This window comes from Poecilia mexicana, unplaced genomic scaffold (assembly GCF_051168715.1).
Source record: "Poecilia mexicana isolate PSO_F unplaced genomic scaffold, ASM5116871v1 scaffold_2, whole genome shotgun sequence".
Classification (NCBI taxonomy): domain Eukaryota; kingdom Metazoa; phylum Chordata; class Actinopteri; order Cyprinodontiformes; family Poeciliidae; genus Poecilia; species Poecilia mexicana.
In genome coordinates, this window is record NW_028263371.1 from 982,803 (window position 1) to 1,010,783 (window position 27,981).

Below are 27,981 nucleotides of genomic sequence, written 5' to 3' on the forward strand. Positions count from 1 at the left end.
TATAACTGTTTTTTATCTCATAATTTGAAAACTCAGCTCAGATATTTCAAGTGTTCATAGTAGATATAATTCCATTTGAAGCTGTGTGAGCTAAACTTTGACTTAGTTCTTTTCAATTGTAAACTTGCACAATAGTATTTTTTAGGCAACTACAAAACAATATACTTGTTTCTATTGGTGAGCAATAAAAACAAGTACATTTTTGATGCATTAAATCTCTGTGGTAAATTTTTCAATTTAGTTGTGTGGCATAACAGTCAATAATGTACACATTAGTCTTTAACAGAATTAATATTCTTCTACTTGTAATGTAAACTCATCAATAAAGTCTTTGCTTATTTGCTGTCTAAATGTGAATAAAATGTGAAAAGCACAACTTTCTCTTTTTGATGGAGTGAAAAAAAAGCTCTATTACTCTGATTCTTTCATTTCTCAATCCTCTGTAAATATAGTGTAGCAATACGGACTGAGTGTAATCACAGCTCAGAGAGTGAGTGTTTTGGTTTCTGTCTGATGGTTTTTGCACGCAGATGGAACAAGCCTCGGGCAGCGCATAGTAAACCTTCAGAGTCATGCTGAGAGGAGAAGGGAAGGACTCGTATTTATCTTCATTTCTTTGGGGTAGACATCACTGCACACATACTTAAGCATCGGCCTCACATTAACTAAACTATGGCTCCTTTTAAAGCTGAGGGCTTTTCCAACCTCGACCCTGCAGTGAAAACCCTCCGCAGGACATGCTCCTGCTGGAGTGTTTCAGACTCCATCACTGCTGCAGCTAAACAGCATGTTTAGTGGCTTTATACATCAACAAAAGAAATCACAGACTGACTCCTCTCTCTGTTTGCTGCTTCATTAAATATCCAGTGAGATTTTGCCTGACATTCCTAGCATCTATCAGGGTGATGTCAGGTTTTGGAGATGAACACATTGCTGCGTTTGGACGTCATGCTGTCAGGAATGGCACGTGTGCTTCGGATGACACATTCAGTATAAAACAAGGCTTCATTTATTCCAAGCATGATGCCTTCATAACTACCAGAAAGTTATAATAAACCTGCTAAGCCTCGACTTAATGAGGCAAATTTATTTGCATCATTTATAGAGAATCTATTTTCCTCTTTTTTTGTGGCTAATGAGCATACAAAAGATTTTCAAGTCCTTAAAGAAATATTAAGTTAGAAAATTGCATTGTGTTCTGGATATAATTTACTCCATGGTTTTTGATGACTTCATAGGAAAGCTATTCCTACTTTGCACAAACCGCCAAATTGGTGGTTTTGAACCTCTTTTCATTGCTTTCTGTATTTTTACCTAGTAAGAAGACTTTGACTCTAGTTACATATGACATGAATATGGAAATAAAGTAATAAAGGAGGAGAATAACAACCAGAACTGAGCTCTGATTTTTCATGAACAGACTGAGATTTGACACAAAGAAAATGATTGAGGAAGGTAGAAAAAATACTTCCAAATCTGTGAAGTAGGGGTCACAAAGTCCTCATTTAAACCAACAGATATTATATGTCAGGTGGTTGTTTTGAAAGTCATACCAGGAAAAGGATTCCTATATCCTACCAAAAGATGTTCATCTGAAAAAGAACTCCAGATTAATAACAGGTATAGTGATGGATTTGTGATGCTCTTCTAAAGGCTCTGGGAACCGTGATGGAGTGCATGGCATCAGGGATGCTTTCACATCTTGAATATATATTTATCAGCCTCTGTCAGAAAACTGAAAGTAGGTGATCTTTGAGTTTTTCAGCAGAATGATGATCCAAAACATATGTCCAAAATCAACACAGAAATGTTTCACAGACACAAAATCCTCTGTCTTTCATAAAACCCCTGAGGGGACAGAAGAAAGCATGGGAGAAGACCCGAGACTGTGGATGATCTGTACAACAAAACATGGTCAAAGATCCCTCTCATCTCCAACCTCGGGAGATGACTAAATGCTGTCCCAGAGGCTAAATAAGGCTGTGCTAATAGGTGAAGGACTCAAGCTTGTGGTTCAGTTTGTCTTACTAGAATTTTCAGTGCTACTTCAATAAAAGAAACATTTCTGACATGCTTATCCCTGTTGGGGCCATGACGGATGCTGGTGCCTATCTCCAACGGCAAGAGGCAGGCTGTTCCCTTGACAGGCGAAGAGAGACAGGCAGAACAAACAATCATACACACACAGATACACACCTAAGAACTTAGAGAAATCAATCAACCTGTTTTGGACTGTGTCATGTTTTGGACCTTGGGACACAAACAGGCTTAGCTTTTTTCCAGTTTCTCATATGTGTATCTGGTACTGTAACTGTTTTAATGTCTACTCTCTTTCAGCGTTCCAGTGCAATCAAAGTAATCCAGTAACTACATCAGTCCTTCTGTTTCTTTTCTGTGTGTATGCTCTGTCTTCTCAAACCCTCCGTTGGTGTTGGAACAACGAAGGGTTTGAGAAGACACCTCCTCTGGTTCTGATTCTGCTGGAGGTTTTTTTCTGTTAAAATAGAGTTTTTCCTCTCCCCTGTCACTCCATTCGTTCTCAGTATGAGGAGTTGCTGTAAGTCCATTTGCGCCAGCACCATAGATGGGATACAAATATGTTAATTTCATTTCTTATTTAGTGGACACACCATAATTGCAAAAAATGTTCCTTTTCCTTTTTGTTTTTTTAACATTAGCAGAATATAGACAAAGATTTGATTTCCATTACATTTGTAATGGAAACACAGCTAATGAGTTGACGGTGACGTACCGGTCAGGGATGACCTCATCATGCATCCCAGCTGCGCTCGTGTTACTTGTTTGTGCTGAAAAACAGTGAAAGAAATTAGATTTTGGGCACAATGTTTCCCTTTTGACATTCACTAAGTCAAAAATACGTTGGCCCCTTTTTGAAAACGAGTGAGGGGAAGCCGTCATGGACACCTTGTCTGTGTGGTGTCAGACGCAGCCATTCAAACCCGGGGACGGGACATAAATCTCTGTCCTAAGGTCAACTGCGACATTCCTTTCCCAGATGGTGCGTCCCCCTGATCTGGACTCTGCCCCAGAGGAGCCTGGCATCTCAGGCCCATGCATCACAGGGGAACCAGAGCTCCCTTTAAATGGGGGGAAGTGGCCTCTGTGGGGAGTATGTGATCCCCTTCGACCCCCTCAAACTTCTCCATCCACCTCCCACAGCTTCTCTGAGAGGTTAGAGGCTGTGAGACGACGCTGTGTGTTCACAGATGATCTCTTAATGTGACATTCACACTCTGGCCTTTGGTTAAAAGAGCTCAAATTACTGGCAGGTCAGAGACTGAAATATTATTAAAGTCAACAGACGGCCACACAAGCTTCATTACAATAATCACCAGTAGATTCCCTGGAAAGAACAAAGACAACAACCTAATTTCAAATTTGAGGAAGTAGAAGTTGCAAGGCACAAGTCACGGGCGTAACAAAGAAAAGGATCACTTTTTCCCCCGGTGTGGTACACCCCTCATTTTTGGTCCATCTGTTTTACATATTGTGACCAAAAAAAGATCCCAGAATTGATTGGAGCCAAATGTAACGCTTAAGGCTTGTTCAGACATCCAAAGGCTGTTTGACCCTCCTTCTGCTCCCTAACAACAAACCTCCTCTCTCTGCTCCCCCCACTGGCCTGGTTGAATTGGCGGTAGACCTCTAGGCCCGTCTCCATGGTTACTGGTGTGTATGAATAGGTGGAAAGTATAAAATGTATCCAAGATGTTTTTAAGAATTTAATAATCAAGTAGCAACAACAGACTTAAAATGTCAGAGACAGCTTGCCTGGAGTTGAAACAGCTGATGTGTGAGGCAACAACAAACAAAGCTCTGGAAAACTGAAAATAATGTCTGAGGAAGTAGGGACACACACATTTCCTCTGTTTCTTTTTATGATGAAATATTTATCTGTTGATGTCTAATCTTGCTTTTTATTTATCTCTCGTAAGAAAATGTAATTGTTAAATTGCAACCTTGTTTTATACATTAAAAGGCTTATAGCTGAGAAAAAAAAAGTTATCTCTTTTAAAGCTATAGGCTTACCCCCTTCAGTTAAAATAATTTCAGTCTGACCCTGCTAGTGTCCATCTGCCAGTCTCCAATATCAGTCTAAATAAAGATTGGCCTGCTCTTTTTGCTTTCAGCTGTCTGAGGGATTTCTTGTATTTACAGCCTGTTTCAAGTTACTGCACAACATCTCAAAATGATAAAGATCTCTGCTTCAACTCTGGCCAGGAGTTTCAGTTTTATAGTATTTTTATTTCTGTATTCATGGGTTTATTTTGTCTAGTTCTACTTCAGTTTATATTTTATTTTCAGATTGTCTCATATTTTCTTCTCACTCCATCTTTTATATGATAGAATTCATGATGGATTCAGCAGCAACACATTACCAAACCATGACACTTCCACCCATCTGCTTCACAGTTGGTTCTCTTCTTGGAATGATCTGTCAAGAACATTCCTTCAGATGTCTGGGTTCAACAAAGCCGTCTTAGCCGATGCCTCCCATCAGGAAGGAATTAGAGCTAAATGGAATGCCAGACCAGATGAAGATTCTGTGGAGAAAAAAATAATACAGTATAGAGTTAACTGTTCAAATAAGAGTAAAAATGCAAATTGGAGAGGAGTGGAATAAGGACAAATGGTCAGGTTGAATCTTGAATCTCAGGTTAAATCTACTGAACAAAATGTCAGAGTTTTAAAGATCCTTAAAATTGAAGAGGAACAAAATTCTAATAAGATATGAGAACCTGTGTGTCAAAGCTTTTAAATCGTCTTTTCTTTAGGTTTTATTCTTTCTTTATTTAACATTTATGATATAAATAGAATTATATTTATTTATTATATTTATATAATATGATTGATTTTATGTATGAGGTTGCAGTTTGTATTTTCTCTATAAGCTTTAACAGATTTTTATTTTAACTTTAGTAAAAATGCTAATAAAATACCCAGATTAACTTGTCTCATCAAAACCAAAGCTGTGTTTTAACGAGATGCTGGTGGATTCAAATGACCAAAAACATTATTTCTTAATGCGCCAATTTTCAACTTTTGGCTTTGCATTTGAAAACAGTTGGGTTTCTACTGCGTAAACATATAAAAACAAGAAAATAAGTATTAAAAGTCTGCAAATCAAAGCAAAAAAAAAAAAAGAAAAGAAATAAAAAGCTTGGCTCCATGTGCTCCATGCATCTACTCTTCAAAGTAGAGTTCCAGGGTTTGGAGCTAAACCACATCATGTTTGTATTAATCTCCATCAGACTCAGGCGTATATCTGGGATATATCGTCCACTCACTGTCAAACATGTGAGTCGTATAGAAACAATTTTCCATATGGTTCTGATAGAAACAGATGGAGGTTCTGGTCACATTGCTGGGTTTTCCACTTCTGTTTGTAATTGTTTACAGAAATTGTCTTGTTCGTCTCTTTGTTGAGAATAAAAGTGTCTGCGGGAAATGGTTGTATAATAAATAAATATTACAATTTCCAATAAATAATGATTTTTAACTCGTCTCTTTAATGTTGTCAGATTCATTCGTGGTGGAAGGAGGAAAAGAGAAAGATGATTGTTTCCAGACTGTAAAATGAAGCAGCCTGCTCTCAGTGTGGCAGTGTTTGTATAAGCTTTCAGCATCACAGTTTAGATGAACCTACAGGTTTGTGGGTATGAGTATGGGCCAGGGTCACATGTTCACTGCATGAAGTTGAAAGGCAAAGAGATGGATGATAATGTTTAAGCTTGAAATAATCTTTTTCATCAAATGTACACAGAATCTGAGAACAAGGCTGAGGGAAAATGACCTGCTTCAGCTTTTTCTGCTTCACTTCTTGACATGTGAAACAAACGGCCCAAAGTGAGAAAATGTGTAAGTTGCTTCGAATGTGAGTGGAAATAACTTTTAAGCAACAGAGATTATAAGCAAAAATGTTTGAAAATAACTTAGAGAAATGTTACAAAAACAGCACACAAACATTACTACGTGTGATCTTTCACCTACATGTTTCTTCAAAATGTCTTTTTTTAAAATGTCCTTTTTGGACTTTTGAAACAGAATAAATTTGTTGTTTAGTTTATTTTTAGCTTTGTTAAAATAACTTTTAAAATAGTTTTTTGCTCAAATTCTTGTATTTGAGTTAATCACTTGTGTTTAATTTATATGAAGCTGTTGCTTTTTAATTATTATTATTTTTTAAAATGATTAGACCTTTGAAATTTTGAATGTTAAAACTATCCCCATCATGAGGCAGCTATTTTGTCTAGAGCAGAGGTGTCAAACTGAAGGCCTGGGGGCCAAATCTGGCCCACCATATCCTTTTATGTGGCCTTCTAGACTCCAAATTAACACAATAAGTCTGTCCAGTTTTTCACACATCTGTAAAATTCACACAAAATGAAAAAATCTCCACATTTTTCTTTTATTTTACTGCACATTTTCTCAAAATTGGTCAAGAAAATTTTGTTCAAGTGACTGCTGCCTCAGCCTTACTTGATTTTGTAATTGGTACGAGTAATAAAAAGTCACATTTGCGTCATACATTAGCGTAAATGTCTTGAAAATTCCCTAAAACATTTCTAGATTGTCATCACAAAATCTGTCATTTTGATTGCAAGAAAACACTAAAACAATCACAAAATCCTGTAGGAACAGGATTTTAATAGGATTTTTTTTAGTTTATTGGTTTTATCAATATATTCTGGCACAACTGGACATTTAAGAAAATTCAGATGTTTGATATGGCCCAAAATGAAAACAAGTTTAGATCAATGGACTGCTGACATTTTGGGTCCATCAAGCAGGATAAAAATAAGTATATTAGTTCTCTAACATGACATATTAAAAGCATGAGAGATGCATTAATTTGTTACTTATTTAGTTGCCTCTCGGTGTTTGCTCGAATGATTTTGTCTTTTGTGTTGTTCTGTGTCGACTGGTGACCTCTGATCCTGTGATTACTGGATCGGTTCCAGTCCCCCAACTGGTGAAGAATTCATTCTTCAGATTGTTTTTCTGACAGATTATAAAACTTTTATTTATTTTCATCAATTTGGTTTTTTCACTGGTTGTCATGCTGCAAATGTAACACAACTTGTGACCTCATTGTGCATTTCAATCTGTTTCATTGCTTGAGGTTACACTTAGCAGAAACATCTTTATTTAAACTTACAGACCTGCTGCATTATTTTAATCTCTTCATGCTCTCTCAGGCTCTTACATTTCAAGAACCTAACTGAACATGACTCTTTAAAGTTCAACTGTGGCCCTTCCTGGAATCAGTTTTGTCCTGTAAAAGAAATATGGGACCAGTTATGAAGTCTCTATGTTGTGGAAAAGGTTGTTTGTTAGAAGACAACCCAGCTACAGGACACCAGAACAGATGAAGTTAACACAAAGTAAACATGAAGACCAAAACATAAAGCCAGAGAACCCAAGATCACATAGACAGGATGGAACTGGAGGAGCAAATTCGTGGGAAGAAAGTTATACACAACGATCTGATAAGGAGCAGCTGAAAACCAAGTGCTTTAAATCCTGAGGGAAGGTAACCAGACACACATTACAGGTGTGATGACTCAGATCCAGGTGGGTAGAAGACCGGGAAGCAAAACCGACTGGTGTAAACAAATAAACAGCGTGCAAACAGCCAGAACAAAAAATCAAAACCAGTTGCATAGAAACTCCAAAAACTGTAAATTACAACGAATAAATAAATAATAATCCAAAATCCATGAACAATTTAGTCTTTTTCTAATCACAAACATTCCCATATAATATAATATAACCAACTCACAGTTCTGTGTCAGTCTCTGGTAAAGCGTACAGCTATGCTGACCCTTTCCCCTCTATCTGCTATATTTGCCGTCCTTGCTGCCACTAGCTGGTCTCTCTGTCGTTCTTTCCCACAGAGTTGCTATGAATCTGGTGTCTCTCTGTTGTGTCGGAGTCTTTTTTTCTGTGCTCTGAAGGCAGAGGACTGTTCACTCTGAGCCTGGTTTTGCTGGACATTTCTTCCAGCTAAAGGCAGAGTTTTTCCTTTCCACAGTCGTCCTGTACTTGCTTAGGATGAGAGACTGCATTGACATAAAGGTTCAATGCAGTCATCTTGTTTTCTCATGGACACAGTTTTTCACTTATTGAAGATTGGAACGTAAATTCAAACTAGGAGACTGCCTCCAGTCTACCTGCATCATCCAGTTGCCTCCTGCAGCAGTCAATCATCACTCAGGAATCCATAATCATCATCCATGGATCCACCTGCTTCCTTGCTGTGATTCAACCCACCTCTGCTCCATCTCCCCTCTTGTCCTCCTCCAGGATTCCCTCCTTTTTGGTCTCTGCTCCACCACCCATGTCTGGGCCCTGGAGGGAAGAAGACCCTGACCCTGGCCCTGATCTGTTCATTCAGGCTCCTGGCGGTTCTCTGTATTTGCCTCTTCTGCCGAGGTCTGAGTGCCAAAGAACGTCAAGTTAAACAACACTTTATAACTGCTGCCTTTTCTCCTTTTCTCTCCTAAATTTGATGACAGTCTATATTTAAGTGAATGAATTCTGATATAATTGTTATGAACTAATTCATAAGTTTGAGTACAGCACTTTGTAAACAGCTGGCTTTTTCTGCGGTTTACTGTATCTACCTTGTGGAGAGGGTCAGTGACTGTTTGCGTCATCAAGTCTTTTTTAAATTAGCTGTAAGCCATAATCATCTAAATGAACAGAAATAAAAACTCCAATGTATATATTCACAGGGTAACACTTTATTTGACAGAGTGTGCATAAGACTGACATGACACAGTCATAAACATGACATAACATCTGTCATGAACATAAAGAAGTCTTTATGAATGTTTATGAGTGTTATCATGGAGTGTCATTTGCTAAATAATGACAATTTTAATGCAAAGTTGCTCTAAAGGTTCCATTGAAAGTCCATTAAAAGTTCCAACTTTGCATTAAAATTGTCATTACAACAGTCATAGACATTCATAAAGACTCCTTCATGGTCATGCCAGTCTCATGCACACCCTGTGAAATAAAGTGTTACCTTTACATGTAATTAATCTATGTAATACAGGAATTTTGCCTTTTATTAAAACTGAGCTGAATCTAATTACATTTCATATTTTTATCAGATAGTAATAGAAGAAAATTATGAAAAATATAAGGCTGGAGGGAGAAGAAATGCTTTACGGTAAAGGAATCATATTCCTCAGTTGAATTTGGCCTCATGAAACGCTGATGAACAGCAGGCCCCTTCGGTCTGATTAGTTTGGACTTTGGCATCATTGCAGTGCAATGAGAAGGAATGACCACTTACAGCCTGGTCTAATAAAACAGCATACTAACAAAATGTTGTTGAGGGAGTTTTTGTGGATCTTGTGTCGAGAACAGGAAACAAGCTTTACCCTTTTACCTAGCAATGAGGTATTTAAACGTTGTAGAAAAAGATAAAAAAACAAAAACAAAAATGTGTTTAAAAGACACAGTGAAGTGTCAAACCACATGGTTATGACTGAATGATTATGCCTCATAAGAAGGAACTATTCTTTTAATGTGTTTCATGAAAATGTCTGCAGGATTAATATGAAACAGCTCTGCATCCTCTGTTTGATTGACTCACAATATATATTCCAGTAAATCAAGACCACCACAATGACAGATTGCATAAGAATAAAATGAGATTTTCGCTGTGGGGGCTTGGAAACGACTTCAGCAGTGGTGACATCGCATCATGACAACATTTTTCCGAAGGCTCGTGTTGGGATGGATTTTCTACTAACATCTCAAAAAGACCAAAAACAATGCTTAGTTATGGATGGTTTTTTTATGCCACACACATGCTCATCAAGACAAGTCATTATAAAATGAAGCAACATTTTTGGAAGGGAATTTAATCGTTTGCACAATAATAAACTTCTGCTGGTGAAATGAAAATAAGCGTTGTTTTCCTTACCTCAGAGAGATTAATGTGTGTAAAACATGGAGAAAATATCCTTTGAAGTTGCATGATTTCTTTCAGCATATTGTTTTCATTTTTCTCCATCTCTATTCAACCCATAATCTCCACCATCTTTCATATAAGAGAGCTTCAGAACAGTCACTCTGCTCTAACAGCAACAGATGGAATTTATAATCTTGCGCCATAAACTTACAAAGTTGTATTTGGCAAGAAAAGCAATAAAACTAACATCAAACCGCTCTAATTATATTAAATTAAACTTTGCATTTTTCAAAATGAAAACCCTGAGGTTTACTCGGGATACTGAAGACAGTTTTCTAACAATTTACCAATCAGCTGTTACCCAGGCTGAGGTTTCATATGCAACAAATTTCGGATGTAAATGAAATTCCTTCAGTGCTTCAACTTCTGCGCTCTACAATTCACTAAAAACAAGGTGATGAAACAAGAGTCTATTTTTTTCCTTCCAATAAGTTGTACTGCACTGTTTGGATTTTTTTTTTTTTTTTTGATTAAACAAATTCAGATAGAATATCTGCAACATGTTAAAGACAATGGAACATTACTTTTGCTCTAACGTTACAGCAGCCTTCCTGGCAACTACATAAAGTATTTGAGAGAAATCCAACTGTTTCAGTTCAGTGAGGTTTGTCTGTTGAGATCATCTGTTTCTCCATAGCCTGTGATCCCACGGTGTGACTGGACACTGATAATCCTCAGACAGACACTTTTGTCAAACACATTTTCGAACTTCGACATGTAAAAACCATCTGTCTGTTTCTGACAAAGTACATGCTGATAAGTAAAGGGCTCCTACAGCTACAAATTGCAGGCTTGTTTGCTTTATTTTCATTTGAGTTGACAGGGTCTCCTGATGTGGCTAGTGTATATGCTTGGTTGTAATGAATAATTATTTGGGTAGCTGCTTTGCCTTTCTGTCTGTTTTCCCTTCTTCAACTGGATATCAAAAAAGTTTTTTTTTATCACACAAAAACCGCTCTTTGAAATTTTACTTTTTTTGAGCATTTTCTGGAAGGCGGAGAGATGATTTTGAGGAAAAATGACATTGGATTAGTAGGTTCAGACACTCACACACCAATTACTGTGCCATGATCAAGGTCACTTAGATTTCCATTCTTCCATCTGATGTTCAGTTTGTATGGAAAGCCATTTGCGCCAAAATTGAATAAATAAATAAATGGGTTAAATAAATAAAAAATGAGTAAAATAAATCAAAAAATGAAGTAAATGAGTGAAATAAATAAAAAATTTGTTAAATAAATAGTTTAGCTTTTTCATTAAACCAATTTTTAATTTATTTATTTTTCATATTATCAATTTCCCAATTTCTCTTTTTCATTTATCTATTTGTCATTTATCCCTTTATCCATTTACCCATTTTTCATTAATCTATTTTTCATTTGTCCATTTTTCATTTATCCCTTTATCTATTTACCCATTTTTCATTAATCTATTTTTTAATTTAACCGTTTTTCCATTTCCTTTTTCCATTAACCCGATTTGCTATTTCCCACTTTCATTAATCAATTTCTCATATATCCCTTTTCTTACTTACCCATTTTCTTTTATCTATTTTTCATTTACCCATTTTTCATTAATCTCTTTATCTATTTACCCATTTTTCATTAATTTATCTTTTAATTTAACCATTTTTCCATTTCCTTTTTCCATTAACCCGATTTTCCTATTTCCCACTTTCATTAATCAATTTCTCATATATCCCTTTTTTTATTTACCCATTTTCTTTTATCTATTTTTCATTTACCCATTTTTCATTAATCTCTTTATCTATTTACCCATTTTTCATTAATCTATCTTTTAATTTAACCATTTTTCCATTTCCTTTTTCCATTAACCCGATTTTCTATTTCCCACTTTCATTAATCAATTTCTCATATATCCCTTCTTTATGTACCCATTTTTCTTTAACCTATTTTTCATTTAACTTTTGTTTGAAAAACTTTTAATTTTCCCATTTTCCAATTTCCCTTATTCATTTAGTATTTCCTTATTTTCTTATTTATCACATTCTATTTTCCCCGCAAAACTTAGGGGGAAAAATAAATGCAAATGAGGAGTGGCACGTCATCAGGCTACAACTTCCCCAATTGGTTGGTTAGCGTCACACCTACTTTGCTTTCAAGAAAGATGGCGACCTACTACCGGGTTATCAATAAGCTGAAGCTCATTAACTTCATTAGAAAATAGTGTTATTACTCCTGACTTTATTTTTGTGTGGCCGCTCAGACAGAACGTGTTTCAGCTGGCGGCTCTCATGGACTCAGAGCTTCACCGTCGGGGTTTTTTATAGTTTGGACGAAGCGGCCGCTGAAGTTGGCTTACGATTGAAGGTTCAGGACGCCTTCGTAGCTACCAGCTGTGATCCAACTATAAGGAGCAGATTTTACTGTACATCGTAAGTGAACTGCAATATCCAGTGGCAGCTCTACGGAGCATCGAGCTGAAAGAATGACGGTGGCAAGCCTTGGAGATCTGCATCGGAGGCCATCTTTCAGACATGCACCGCTGCTGTCCGTCCAGGATCCTCCGGTTGCCCAGACGGTAAGCTAACGCTGATGTTTTCCAACTATAGTCATATTTGTAACCAAACTTGAGGCCAACAGGTGTACTTTTGATCGCCACCAGGTCAAAAGTACAGCTTGTTTTTGCAGCACATTCATTAATGTTTCTATCGTGTATGTTTTCAGATGTTAAGCTGTCACAGCAGATCATCCTGCAGGCCTCTGGTCTCTGTTTCCAGTGGGCTCACAGCTTCAGGGTGACCAGAGACCTTCACCTTTCTGGAGCAGGAACACCCGGCCAAATGCACTGCTGACACATTTAATTTAAAAAATGTGGGGGTAAATTAACGCTGATATTTGTAAACAGACTACCTGAATACAGTGACCTTAGTGAGGGTACAGAATGCAGAATGGATAAAAGCTGAACTCCTGCTAAAATCTGTCCCTATTGGTTACATCCCTGAAATGTGCCAAGTGTGGCCCACATACATACATGTCGTATTCATATAAAGTAATTATGACTATTCATTTCAGTAGTTCTTTGTGGATGTATAACTTGGCCACCTTAGTTTCCCTGTTTTTGTTCAACATATGTGCCTCAACATTTGGTTACTGTTCCATAATTTGTACTCCAAACATGTTTTTACTCATGTTTATCTCTTACTTACATGTTTAAGTAAAAAGTAGCTGAATAAGAAATTACACATGAGTAAAGAAGCATTGGTAAAAAGTATACAAGTACTGAGTAACTGATCAAGTTATCAATTATTTCATATCTTAAAAAATTACACAATTAGAGGGCTCAAAATATAAAGTTCAGCGGAATTTTTAGTTTTTTAAAGACAAAATAAAAAATTTGTTTAAATAAGAATAGTGATGCTTCATAATAAAATGACCTGAGTAAAAGTAAAAAGTTCAGCATGGTAACGGTACTCCTAAAACTTCATTTGAGTTTCAAAAAGTTACTCAACTATATTTGAGTAAATGTAATTAGTGAGTCCTAAACTCTTTCCTTCTGAGGGAACAGGAGAAGGAATTGTTAAGGAAATAAATTAATCTTATTTTTATATTAAACATTGTTTTAATTAACAAACGAATCATAAATAACACCCAGAACATATTCTGTTATGTTTATTCAAGGATCAAGAAAAATGACTGGAGATTCTGTCTGAGAGAGGGACAACGGCAAACAGTGAGGAGAACCGTCTGCACTGTGAGCAGCACCAGAACTCCTGATGGATCTCCTTCAGGAAGAACCAGAGAGATGGCCAACCTCCGCAGAGAAGAGTTCACCCAAACATCAGAGGAAAAATGAATATTTTTTTTCACTTTCAAGGACTCTAAAAAGCTTGCTGATTAAATTTTCAGTTAATGTTCAGCAAACATTCAAAGTTTAGTGTTTGGATAATACTTATGCAGTATCACATGTTTAGACTAAATTATCACATGACTAGAGCTGATTAAATCTTGGTTGCACCTCGGCGAGAAAAAGAGTGCCACAAACCTCCCAAAGAAGAGGATAGCAATGTATGTTTAAATAAACATACAACAAAGATTTTTGGTGCACATCATCTTTAAAGTGTCTAGTTATGATATTCACCTTTGCATTTATAAAAATTTGTTAGGTGTGTGAGCAGGATGTGTAAACATGTTGACGGTCATAATAGTGACAGGTGGGAGAATACGTTTGACCAATAGGTCCACTTATTTAAATACATACCATATTCTTCCAATTCCTAACTTCTTCCTTTTTAAAATTAATTTTGAGTTTGGTTCTTGATGTGTTGGACTTTGTTATAGCCAGACAAAGCATACAACAATGTAGTTGTGAGAAAAATGGAACCCTTACTGATTTTGATAGTGATGGCTTAGACATGGACTATAAGGGGAAGATGGGCCATTTTCCATGCCTGATTTTGAATGCATATGATCAGTTCATGGGAAAAGAGGATAATCTGACCCTTCATCAGGCATGTGGTACTCTGTTACCACCTGCAAAAGTTTATGACGAAGGGACAGCTGTCTCTTTGATGTACCCTTTAAAGAGGATCCAAATGAGGTTCCAACACAAGATGAGAAACTGCTGATCCACTAGAAAAACAACAATATTTTCCTAATGGAAACAAAGATGAAGAATTATATAGAGACTGATGTCAACTAGATCAATGAGCACATGAGGTGTAGACCTTTATGACCAAACCCCCTCAAGGTTCAATGTCATGGTCAGGTCCAAGAAGTGATGGTGGTTGTTGAGATGCTTTACCAGGCCGAGAAAGAGTCACACGCTGTTAGACAAAGGGCCCATAGTAAAGAGTTACATTTTTGATTCTGTTAGACACTAAGGTCCATTTCTCACGAGAAACAGAAACTTATCAGGCCACAGAGACATGGTGTGATTTCAGGGAGTGTCTTCAGTTCATATAATCAGCTACCCTCCTCTTTTTCCTCAGACGCTGCACAGACTTTTTTAGAAACTCTTCTCGGATGTAATGGTAAAGCGTCTCCTTTCAGCGCTGAAAGTTAATAAAATAAGTTAAGTCTGAATGCTTTTCTTGGCTGATTTTATGCTCCGTGTGTCAATACAAATTATGATTCATCGATTGAGATTCTCGTTCTCAACATGGTCCATACCAAAGGCACACCTGAAACGGTGCCGGTAGCCTAGGAGGTTGGAGTTTATCTTGTACCTGGTGGGTTGCCTGCTGGAACCCCCACTTTGTTTGTGTCAGTAGTTGTGACCTTGATCAAGAGGACAATTCAGCCACCATGCCAGCCGGTGGTATTCAGAGGACCCTGGTGGAGGAGCCGGTGTATGACTGCCTTACTTCTGTCAAACTGTGGCAGGCAAGCTGTAGCTACAATATAGTAGCTTACTGCTGTCGGTGTGTGAATGTGTGTGTGAATGGGTGAATGACTAAATGTGGTGAAAACATTTTCAGGTCATTTGGACTTGATAAAGAACTACACAAGTACAGGCCATTTACCTTTCAGATATTATTTTACAAATGTGTCGTAGGAGGAACAACTGATTTGCTCATCATGGCTTATTATCTTATGCAAAGGTTTGGTATAAGGCCAGCAGGTCATGGAAATAGATCTCAAATGGACACTTCTCTTCAAGTTATGACGAGATGTAACCAAGACACTTTCTGGTCAGTCAATGCAAGAGTCGTTTCCAGAGATGTTGTTCCAGTTGTTGCTTTTGCACCACCCATGCCTTGGAGAAATTCAAGGTTTTATTGCACACTGAGTGCTTCAAGAAAGAACATGGAAAGTAAGAAAGAGATGAAATAACCTAAAATTGAAGAAAACCAAAGTCACCAAATGGTGAGAAGGAGCCATACTACTCTCCTTTGATTCCAGGCCTTGGGGTCCGGTATCCTGCAACTTTCAGGTGTGTTCCTGGTCCAACACACCTGAATTAAATGGATCACCCTCTCAGTATGCAGTCCAGTTCTCCAGAGTCCTGCTTATCACCTGATTCAGGTGTGCTGAAGCAGAGGCGGATGGAAAAGATGCATGACACAGGCCCTAAATCCTGGAGACGGAGACCCCTGGACTAAGTCTATTGAGTTTTACTTTATGACAGTGTGACAAATGTTCATAATTTTCAGAAATATAAATGAAAGCCTCTACTGTAGATGTTATCTTTATGATCTATGTTACTGTGATGACACTACAACTGACTGAAGTTCAATATAATTATGCATAAACACTCAAGCACTCAAATTTACCTTGGTTTAGAATATATTGATAGTCAAATTTGTACTTTACAGAGCAAATGTTGCACTAAAGTAATGCTGTGGCAAGATATATTATACTAAAGAAACAATGTTCACATATTATGATCATGTCTATTTGGAAAAAGCACTTTTAGCTCATCTTAGTATTAGAACACCATATTATCCCACCGGTCACAATTGTGACCGAACATAAAACACACTTTTTTACATACTTTTCCACAATTTTTAAAATTATTTCCCTGATTAGTTCAAAGGGCTATCAATGACATCGGATTTTCATATTTACATGTTTGGGAAAAATTTGGAATGAATGGGTTAAAGCCACAAACAAAATATCCATCTTATTGTCTCTGGGATGTGAAAACATGAGATTTGATTAAATTAGAACTACACAGATGAGAACGAACACAGATTTCATAATATATATTTTTTTATTATTAAAAACAGTAGATGGTTCTTGCATATCAATGCTATAAGAACAGCCACATTTTTTAAATGTGTCAGCAGTGCATTTGGCCGGGTGTTCCTGCTCCAGAAAGGTGAAGGTCTCTGGTCACCCTGAAGCTGTGAGCCCACTGGAAACAGAGACCAGAGGCCTGCAGGATGATCTGCTGTGACAGCTTAACATCTGAAAACATACACGATAGAAACATTAATGAATGTGCTGCAAAAACAAGCTGTACTTTTGACCTGGTGGCGATCAAAAGTACACCTGTTGGCCTCAAGTTTGGTTACAAATATGACTATAGTTGGAAAACATCAGCGTTAGCTTACCGTCTGGGCAACCGGAGGATCCTGGACGGACAGCAGCGGTGCATGTCTGAAAGATGGCCTCCGATGCAGATCTCCAAGGCTTGCCACCGTCATTCTTTCAGCTCGATGCTCCGTAGAGCTGCCACTGGATATTGCAGTTCACTTACGATGTACAGTAAAATCTGCTCCTTATAGTTGGATCACAGCTGGTAGCTACGAAGGCGTCCTGAACCTTCAATCGTAAGCCAACTTCAGCGGCCGCTTCGTCCAAACTATAAAAAACCCCGACGGTGAAGCTCTGAGTCCATGAGAGCCGCCAGCTGAAACACGTTCTGTCTGAGCGGCCACACAAAAATAAAGTCAGGAGTAATAACACTATTTTCTAATGAAGTTAATGAGCTTCAGCTTATTGATAACCCGGTAGTAGGTCGCCATCTTTCTTGAAAGCAAAGTAGGTGTGACGCTAACCAACCAATTGGGGAAGTTGTAGCCTGATGACGTGCCACTCCTCATTTGCATTTATTTTTCCCCCTAAGTTTTGCGGGGAAAATAGAATGTGATAAATAAGAAAATAAGGAAATACTAAATGAATAAGGGAAATTGGAAAATGGGAAAATTAAAAGTTTTTCAAACAAAAGTTAAATGAAAAATAGGTTAAAGAAAAATGGGTACATAAAGAAGGGATATATGAGAAATTGATTAATGAAAGTGGGAAATAGAAAATCGGGTTAATGGAAAAAGGAAATGGAAAAATGGTTAAATTAAAAGATAGATTAATGAAAAATGGGTAAATAGATAAAGAGATTAATGAAAAATGGGTAAATGAAAAATAGATAAAAGAAAATGGGTAAATAAAAAAAGGGATATATGAGAAATTGATTAATGAAAGTGGGAAATAGGAAAATCGGGTTAATGGAAAAAGGAAATGGAAAAATGGTTAAATTAAAAGATAAATTAATGAAAAATGGGTAAATAGATAAAGAGATTAATGAAAAATGGGTAAATGAAAAATAGATAAAAGAAAATGGGTAAGTAAGAAAAGGGATATATGAGAAATTGATTAATGAAAGTGGGAAATAGCAAATCGGGTTAATGGAAAAAGGAAATGGAAAAACGGTTAAATTAAAAAATAGATTAATGAAAAATGGGTAAATAGATAAAGGGATAAATGAAAAATGGACAAATGAAAAATAGATTAATGAAAAATGGGTAAATGGATAAAGGGATAAATGACAAATAGATAAATGAAAAAGAGAAATTGGGAAATTGATAATATGAAAAATAAATAAATTAAAAATTGGTTTAATGAAAAAGCTAAACTATTTATTTAACAAATTTTTTATTTATTTCACTCATTTACTTCATTTTTTGATTTATTTTACTCATTTTTTATTTATTTAACCCATTTATTTATTTATTCAATTTTGGCGCAAATGGCTTTCCATACTTCAGGAAACCATCTTCACCTCTTCTAGATGCCTAAATACATTCTTTTGCTGCCATTATGGAAATAAAACAAAGAATAACAAATAACAGATTTTCTAATGAAATAGAAAATATTTAATATTTAGTAATATGTAATATTTAATTTTTTAAAAATATATTTCCTACTAGTTTTATTCCACACAAAAATTATTTCATATTTGAAATATTTTCATTTTTTCCCCATTTTTTTAAAAATATTTGTATAATACCTGGAATGTGAAATGATGAAAACTTTTCAATACAAAGATATTCCATAAAAATGACCTCACTTGGTCAGAAAAGACCCACTTACACATCAGAGGGTTAAGAGGATCCTCCTCACCCACAATTCAAAAGATCAAGCTGATGTGAGTGTAGCATCTGGAAAAATACTTAATCTATTTATAAATCCTATCAAAAATATTTTAAATTTATTTGTTTACAAGTATTCTAAGAAAAATTCAGATTTTTACATGTATGAGTTGAAAAACAGGACAAATACAAAACTTAAAATTATACACATTTGTTGAATAATCTAATTTAGATGTCTACCCATGCATATTTAATTGACAGTAATCTAATCCCATTCTTAGCTCCTTGTGTTTCCATAGCAACTAAAAAAACAAGAACCTGACACAGGTTGTTTGACATCATCATGTCGATGAGAACCTCTATGTTCTCATCAATGATGTCATAAGAGTTCAAAGAGATACAAGAATACAAGAATTCTCAGTTTGCTTCTCAACTTGGTTGGAGGTAGATCGATTCCAGAGAGACGACTTCAAACTGATTTTACAAACCATTTTAACTGTTCAAGTCAAGAGGATTTTTGATATTGATGGGACCTTGGATTTCTTGTTACGAAGGGAGTTGAAAAGTTGTTAGGATAGAGCATAAGAGGCAAAGACGTTTTAGTAGAGAGCTCTGAGGACGAGAGATCAAAATACTTTGGTTAGGACATTGAAGGACATGGAAGATTCCTCTAAGGATGAGGAAGTTACCGTGAAAACCACAACTATGGATTTAACAGTAAAGGCATCAGGAGACTTTGTTGATTTTGAAAGTGTCAATGTTCCTCATGACCAAGTAGTCCTGGATGTGTTTGCTGGCTCACAGGCTGAGTGAGTTACTTTAACAACCACAGTTAACTCTTTATCAACACAGACATTACAAACAGTGTCTTTACCAGACTTCCTAAAAACATAAAGGACCTGGATGTGAAACCAAGATGTGACAGCAAGGAAATTGTGACAAATTTGAAGAAATCTCTGAGGATTCTTCAGCAGAAGAAAACTCACAAGATGAAATTCAAAATGACACAGATGATTTTGACATCTTTTGAATCTTGAGCCAACCATGTAGTTTTGCAATTTTCCAACTCATTCTTCAACTGTTGGATGAATGCCACAACACATAGCATTATGAACTTGAGTAATACCTGAAGGCTTGTAGCTCAGTATCTGGACTTTTTGCAGAGACTCCATTGTTTGTGAGGTTTTTCTTTACAGCAATGCACCATCCAGGAAGATATTTTCCCCCAGATGAAGTCTTTGCAGTTCAGAATTAAATAATCGAAACACTGAAGATGAAGGATGTAGTACAGCAGGACAAGTCAGGAGTCTTTTTGTTTTATATGTCACACTGTCTGACACAATATGTCATTAACAGACTATGATCTGTACACAGCTGACTATTGTGAACAATGTCAGAAGTCTTCATGTGTCATGCATAACCTTGGTCCCGTCATTCCCCATTTAAAATATTTCTCCTTTCTTTTTCCTGTGTGTTGTAGACATTTGCTGTAATTTCTGCCATATTTGTGATTAGTATAAATTTGACTCATAGCTTTAAATGTTTAATTAATTTGAATGTTTTATGATTTTATAATAGCATATATGACATTTTTGTTTCTTCTATAATGATACAAGGAAAACAGCTTCACAAACAGGAAAACAGGTATTGTGAAATAAAACTGGGATATGCATTAAGCTACCAGTGATTCTTGAGAATAGGGACAAAATGGGTTTTAATTTTCCCATATTTTTTTTAAATTATTTCTCAACCTTATGTATGCAAATATGACAAATAATGTTTAGAAAATATGAAGATACTAAGGTACAGGCTCCCAGTTGCGAATTTTTTAAAAAAAAATTACATTTTTAATTGACCTGACCCAGAACTTTGTCATCACCATCTGACAAAAATAAATCTAAAATGATTTTTAAAATACCCCATTAGTGATATTTTTACTCAATTTACAGACAAATGCTTCTCAAGAAATAAAATAAATATTATTTAAAACAAAAAACAAGAAAAAGTCCATCTGATGGAGTTGACAGTGCATGACGGAGTTGACACAGAACTGAAGGTGCTGACAAACTAGTGAGTAAAATGAAAAACTTGGTACATGTGAAGTAATGCAATTCATGTAAAATACATTAAAATGAATTAGTTGCACAATTAAGTGAGATTTGACAACAATTTCACTGAAAGAGTCAGAAAAACTCTGACGGAGTTGACATCTGACGGAGTTGACGAAATGCCAAACTACCTCAATTTATATGGTGTTATTCTGAAGGAGGCCATATTGTAGCTCGTCAGGTCCATGAAATCTTTACATTATACCAAAATTAAGCTTTAATTTCGCAAAATTTCATCAAAGTTTTGTAAATTGTCAGTTATGGAGTTGACACATCATGGTTGTGACAAACAACTTAGGAATAAAACAGAAGAAAAAACTAAAGAATAACTTAAGCTAACCGGAGCTAACTAGCCCTCCTAGCAAAGGAAGAGAAAAGACAACGTCATGGGGTCCTCAGAAGTTCTGGTGCCCCCCAATAATGCCTGATTTTTTTACATTCTTTTCATTTCTGGGTGTTGACAAAAACTAAGGACAAATTTCAACGGAGTTGGAAAATATCTAAAAATTATTTTTAATTCAATTTATCGATACTTTTATAATTATTTATATGACTACTTATACTTAATTGTCATAATATATAATTTTAGTATTTCTTTAATTGTTTTAAACTATAAGAATGTGTTGAGTTCTGCTCCTGGACAAGGGCTTTTACAGGCATCATCCACCGACTACAATGTTTAAAATAAAAAAATATTCAGCAAAAAAAAGAAAAATATACATTGTTGTGCTCACATGACCCAGGTTAGTTTAGTTAGATATTTGAAAAAAATATATTTTGTGTATATTTTATTCAAATTTCATGCTTTATCCATAGGACCTGTTTTGTCCCTATTCTCAAGAATCACTGGCTACCTAATCTCCACAATTAAGTGAATAACTTCTGACAGTTTTCAGTTTGCTTAACCACAAAGATGTGCTTGTTGTAGTTGTTGTTTTTCTTTGTTTGGAGAGATGCCCAGTTCCACTTTCATGAATTTTTCATTACATCTATTTGAGTGCTTCAGCATGCCAAAAAAATAATACATAGATCTTGGGAACTGAGAGGAAATGTGCTTTCCTCTCAGCTGTAGAACAGGTACATTGCTTCAACAGTAAATAATTTTGTTTCTTCTTTAATATGAGTGAATAACATGACTTCATATCAAGTGATAATGACCCAATTTCTTTTGACAGATTGGAACTTCTAGCAAGCTAAATTAAGCTTGTTCTGAACAAAACAGTAGTCTGGTAAAATGAGGGTCTATCTCACTGATGTAAATATTCTAGTTTGACTTGTTTTACATGGATAAAAACAACCATTCACCACATCCACCTCACTTATTAAGAATCTTTATTAGAAATTTCTTAGAAAATGTGTTAATATTCAAAGTCAAAAAGTATCTACACATTGTACATAAAGTGCTGGGTATTGACAAAAAATGATAATGTACAGAAATGAGTGCCGTTTGGTCAGCACACACAAACAGTAGAGAAACAAACAGACCAAAAATCTGGACTTGGTTTATGAACAGTGACTATAAAATAAAATCTCACTCTTTAATCTGTATAATGTGTACTTTGATATGACAGGTGTCATTTGATGACATCAACTCTTTCACTGCCCTTAGGTAGAATTTATTAAAACATGAAGGAGGCCATTTTTCTGATTAGAAAGAGAGAGAGACATAATTACAAAGTATGTTGCTTTTCTTTGTTTTCTTTGTTTTTCTTTGCTTTTCATATAAACATAACTGTAGAACAGCAATAAAAAGTGTTTCATTTTCTGAATGTTTGTTTAAAACATTCAATAATTGGTTAAAATGACCATCTGGTTGTATTTAAATTGTGGATTTTTAAAGACTGTGATGAAAAGCAGGTTTTATTTCAGACTTTTTAAATATATAAGTTCACATTTACTATTGATCTGTCCTGAAAACAACTTAAAATGTTAACTAAATCCCCGTTGTCAGTATCTCCCCGTTGAGGCCAGACTCGCAACAGCTGGACTCAAAATAATAAAGTTCTGCAGCCAGAAAGAGGCAGCTGCCATGGAAGAAAGAAATTATTCAAATCCCAAGATGTTAACTCAAATCAAACATTTTAGACCAAAGGTAGCATGTGGTGAACCTGCTATAACAGTAGGAGTAAACCGTTTTAAACACCAGACTTTTTTAAACAAATAACATGTTATCTGCCATGAAAAAAAAATATGATGATGAATCTGTTATCCTATAAGTAAAAAAAAATTGCCCATGCTACAACGAGACAGAAAATGAAATACGGATCAGGAAATGTGGTGAGATGCTATATTTTAAAGAGCGCTGTGGGACAATCCAGAGCACTTTGATAGATATCCTGTGTCTTTTGGCAGTGCGGGCTTAGTCAAAGTGTGCAGGTGCCACCAAGCTGCATGCACGTTTACGCTGGAAGGGATTAGATTTTACTTTCTTCACTGCAGCATAAAACTGTTGTGTGGCTCATGGAATCCACTTTTGGTATAAGAAAAGCTTTTAGAGATAACAGGCATTTGGATGATGCTGGACAAATGATCAGGCACATCTTAAAATGTCAATAACTAACTGTGCAGGATATTACCAGAATATTTCAAGTGATCTATGGAGCACTGGATTCATTGTTACATTTAAAATGGTCCGTGCCTACACTTGGATTTCAGCCTCCAAAAGGCTTGCAGTATGGGGCCCTGAGTCAAGTCTAATCCCTCCAACTCCCGTGTCCGAGACAACTGGTGAGGAGCTGGGGGTCCTCATGGTGAGAGAGGACAGTGATGGGGTGAAAGTGGGTGTCATAGCTGACGGGGTGAGTCCTGTGTTCCTGGCTAATGGAGAATAAGCATATTTAGGGTAGGAAGGCTTCCTGCTCAGGGTTGGTACTCGTCCAGGTTTTCTCGGAGGAACAGTCCGAATGCCTGGCTGAGCCACTCCGGTTATGAGAGGCGGTGGGTACATGAGAGAACTTGACTCTGTAGCAAAGTCCTCATGGCCTCCTTGAAGCTCCTCATCAGGAAGCATACCTATATCAGTGAACACAGCAGCCAGAGAGTGAAAGCGTGGTTCCCAGTCTAAAAGGAAGTCCCAGCTGTAGCTACCCTCCAGTGGCTCTTCAAGGCACACCAGTGAAGTCAGAGAATCTGCAGAAGCTTGAGCCTTGGAGAGAGGGGCATACCCTCTTGCCCCCATGGAATCCTCTAAATCTTTAACTCTAAGTATTGCAGGCAGTAATTCCTCTCCTCCTCCCTCCTCTTGGAAATGGTTGAGACTTTCTGTGCTTGCTATGCCCTGTGCTAAACATTTAGTAAGAGATAAAATATGTTCTGGCCCTACATCAATAGAGTGGCAGGAGCTCTTATCAACTGGTAGGGTGGAGTTGGGGATCTCTGTGGTAAGCTTGTTGACTTTCTCTCTTTTATAACAGGGAAACTCATTGATCCACTTGATTTCCTGATCCTCAGCTGTCTCACCCTCTGCTGATCCACGGCCACTTGAATCTGACTGGGTGTATGGGTTAGAAACGTCTCTCTTTGCAACAAAACCTTCGACTTGCGTCAACTCCTGCAAGGAAACGTCACTGTGCATCTGGCTGTTCGATTCACCGGATGAGTCAGTACCATGGTTCAACTGTGCAGCAATGGCAGAGGCCTTTTTCAGGACAGCTTCTTTAACTTTACATCTGAGAACCAAGCCCACAAAGATAACTAGGACAAAGACGAATAAAAGCAGCGACACACTCAGACTAAATATGTGGGAATCATGCTGAACCCCAGGTAGTGCTTCGGCTGAGCTGGAGATATTGACAAAAACTAAGCAAGTTGTTGTTCTGGAACCCAGTCTGGGACTACCTGCAGACACGACCAGTTCCACCAGATCCTCACTTACATGGCTGATTCTTCTGCGATACACGGGACCAGACACAAAGATAGCTCCAATTGTTTTGTTAATTGAAAAAAATGGAGATGGAGTCAAAAGCGAGTACTCTACCAGCCCGTCCACTCCTCCATCATGATCCATTGCCATCACAAAACCAACTGTCTTCCCGGTGTTGGGATTTTCTGGAAGAAGGAAGTGGTACTGCTTCTGAGTGAAGATGGGACTGAACTCATCTACTCCCTTTATGGCTACTTGGACTCTTACCGTAGCTGATTTGTCACCTTTGTCTTTGGCCTCCACTACAAAGCAGTACTCATTCTCACGTTCGTAGTCAAATGTTTGTCTAGTGTGAATGTCACCAGTAAGGGCATCAATGGCAAAGGCCTCCTTCCTCTCTGGGCTTCCACTGCCATAGTCCATGAAGCAAGAGGACAGAATTGAGTAGGTCAGCAGGCCATAGGGCCCAGAGTCTTTGTCAACAGCGTGGACAGAACATGTATGGGTGAATGCTGGGAGGTTTTCCAGCACTGAGCAGGTAACTGAGGGGAACATGAAGAATGGAGTGTTGTCATTCTCATCCAGAACATTAACAAAGACAACTGCGAAAGCCATGTTTTGGTTTTCTGATGCCTGTCCCCCATCGGTAGCTCTGATGGTGAGGATATACCTTAAATCCTCCTCATAATCAAGTGATTGGTTGACCATCAAAATGCCAGACTGGGAGTCCAGCTTGAGGTGACCTTTACTGTTCCCAGAAATAATTTCATAATGCACAAGGCCATTGACACTAAGATCAGGATCCAGAGCACTAACGTGGACCAAGCTGGTTCCTATCTGGCTGCTTTCACTCACCTCTGCATGGTACTCTGCACTGGAGAAGACCGGAGCATTGTCATTGCAGTCAGTAACAGTCACTTTAATGATCGATGAGCTGTTCAGGGGAGGCGTTCCTCGATCAGAAACGCTAACTGTCAATTCATAATACTCAGTTGTCTCACGGTCCAAAGGATTACACAAAACCAGTCGTCCGACATTTTTCATTTGATTTTCAACAGGAATCTTTTTCACTTCTAAACAGAATCGCTTTTCTTCATTTCCGCCGACGATGGCGTAGTCCAAATGGGTGTTTTCTGGGCTCCAATCTTCGTCCTGTGCAGAAATTGTGAGCAGGGTGGTTTCTGGGGGTGTATCTTCAGCAGTGGTGAGTGTGTAAACATCCTGGTGAAACAAAGGTTTATGGTCGTTTGCGTCTACAAGCACCAGGGCCACAGAGGTGACTGTGGATCGAACGGGTTCGCCCTCATCTCTCGCCTCAACCAGAAGATGGAGCATGTTGCTGTATGTGATGGTCCTTAAAGGCTTGTTGGTGAAAATAGAACCTGTAATTAGAAAGTGTGTATTATTAAACAGATTTAATTCACTGGGTTTATTTTTTTTCCTTTCCATTTGCTATCTGCATTCATAATAAACATGTATAACTCTAGCTAGTGGTAGTAGAAGTCTCATACTTGCTCTCACGGGAGAAAAATCACCCACATTAAAAACTGATTCAACGTCTGATTTAACCAAATACGCAAATTATCACTTGGTTTATTTTGCTTTGCATGAATAACGATGGTATTGTAAGGCTGTGTGTTGCTGGAGTTGCATCAAAGTTGCAGAAGTCATTAGATGCAGCAGAACAACCTCATGTCCTGAGAATAACGTTCTAAATGAATATCACATGTGGACTGCAGGAGCAATTTTCTTCTTGGATGGCATCAAAGAGTTTCACCAAACAATTTCTTATTCCACTTCACTGCCACTTAAACTTCTGTCCATGATGAGCAAGTGGAGCAGAACCGTCCACTGAGGAACACAGAAAGACAAAAAGTCCCGGGGCCACAGAGAGGCTGTGTTACGTTTTTGGATTGTAGTCATAAACCTTTAGTTAGTGTTCATGCACATTTCCTGTCATGGTCCTCTCCACAAATGAATGCATATAATTTTCACTGCATATTGAAGTTAGGGCTGAAACATAATACAGAAGGATAAATCCTCTCTTTATTTAATAAAGACAGGCCAGACTGATGAGAAATGGTTCGCTTTTAGTTACTTTAAGAATATATATGTATATATATATTTTTAAAGTGGCACAAGACCAAAGCTATAGATTTTCTGAGACTCGATAGCCTCACAGTTACTTTATGCTCTCTCATTTTTCTGGCTCAATAATTTACATAAGCTTTGAACATATAAACACTGTTGCTGGCAGCAGTCAAACTCTTAGTAAACTTTGGTGCTGAATGAGGCAAGAAAACAAAAAAAAAACATTTGCTAGAAAATAATTTCCTTGGCATATACAAAAATTAAACAGCCAAACAGTACCATATAAATAGACACACATTAATAATCTCCATTTTTACCATTATCTTTCTGAATGTAGAAGGCATGAAGAGGAGAAGAAAGAAGTCTGTAGCTGATCTTCCCATTGAGACCAGAATCTCTGTCAGTAGCAGCAACATTCACAACTAAAGTGTCAGCTGAGACCAGCTCTGACACTTCCACCTGGAACAAAAAAACCATACAGCAGGATTTACAAAATGTCTGAGTTTCTGTTTAAAGTTTGCCATGAAAATATAAACCTAATATCATTTCCAGAGCTTAAAACTAAGAGATAAAGCTAATTTCAAGTATAAAACATTTTACAATGTCATTGATTACATTACAAAAGACAAACTACAACGATATGGTTTAGCTGTACGTGGAAAACAACTCTAGTTTTGCAGGTCTGGAGCAAAATGTACTGGTGTCTGTAAACATAGTGCTAGGACAGAAACTATCAGCAGTCATTTTAAAACAGAACACTTGTAGGTGTTTTAAGCAGTGCAGAATGTCGACTTGTAATTACTATCACCGTTAAAAAAAATGCAACATTTCCATAGCTTAAATTTATTTATTTTTACTTGGATTTTACTTTATTTTATCTTGTTTTATACAGATCATCTCATTGACACAACTGATCTCATCTTAAAGCTAAACATAATAATATTGTGACAATACTATGACAACATTAATAACTATAATAAATTTGTGGTCATGACACTGAATGTTCATGTAATGATGGTGAATTGTATAACTGATTAATTCACTGGACAGTTTTCTAAAGTCCAGACCAAAGTTTTCATTGGAGGTTGAAGTGATGCAATCAGGAAAAGTGGGGTGAAAAGGAAAACATCAAGAG

At 37.0% G+C, this 27,981-nt stretch overlaps 1 protein-coding gene and 2 long non-coding RNA genes across 3 annotated transcripts; 1 reads left to right on the top strand and 2 right to left on the bottom strand.

Annotated features, from left to right (window-relative positions):
• The first annotated feature begins 11,589 nt into the window (after positions 1-11,589).
• On the top strand, positions 11,590-14,619 carry LOC148160322 (uncharacterized). Its single transcript, XR_015764247.1, has 2 exons — positions 11,590-12,553; positions 12,700-14,619. It is a non-coding gene; the product is annotated as an uncharacterized LOC148160322 (long non-coding RNA).
• A 2,049-nt stretch (positions 14,620-16,668) lies between these two features.
• On the bottom strand, positions 16,669-17,994 carry LOC148160323 (uncharacterized). Its single transcript, XR_015764249.1, has 2 exons — positions 17,031-17,994; positions 16,669-16,884 (listed from the first exon to the last, which is right to left on the bottom strand). It is a non-coding gene; the product is annotated as an uncharacterized LOC148160323 (long non-coding RNA).
• A 4,214-nt stretch (positions 17,995-22,208) lies between these two features.
• On the bottom strand, positions 22,209-27,951 carry LOC148160324 (protocadherin-23-like). Its single transcript, XM_088008682.1, has 2 exons — positions 27,164-27,951; positions 22,209-26,137 (listed from the first exon to the last, which is right to left on the bottom strand). Exons 1-2 carry the CDS (start codon positions 27,321-27,323, stop codon positions 23,532-23,534), a joined length of 2,766 nt encoding a protein of 921 aa, XP_087864808.1. The 5' UTR covers positions 27,324-27,951; the 3' UTR covers positions 22,209-23,531.
• Positions 27,952-27,981: the final 30 nt, after the last annotated feature.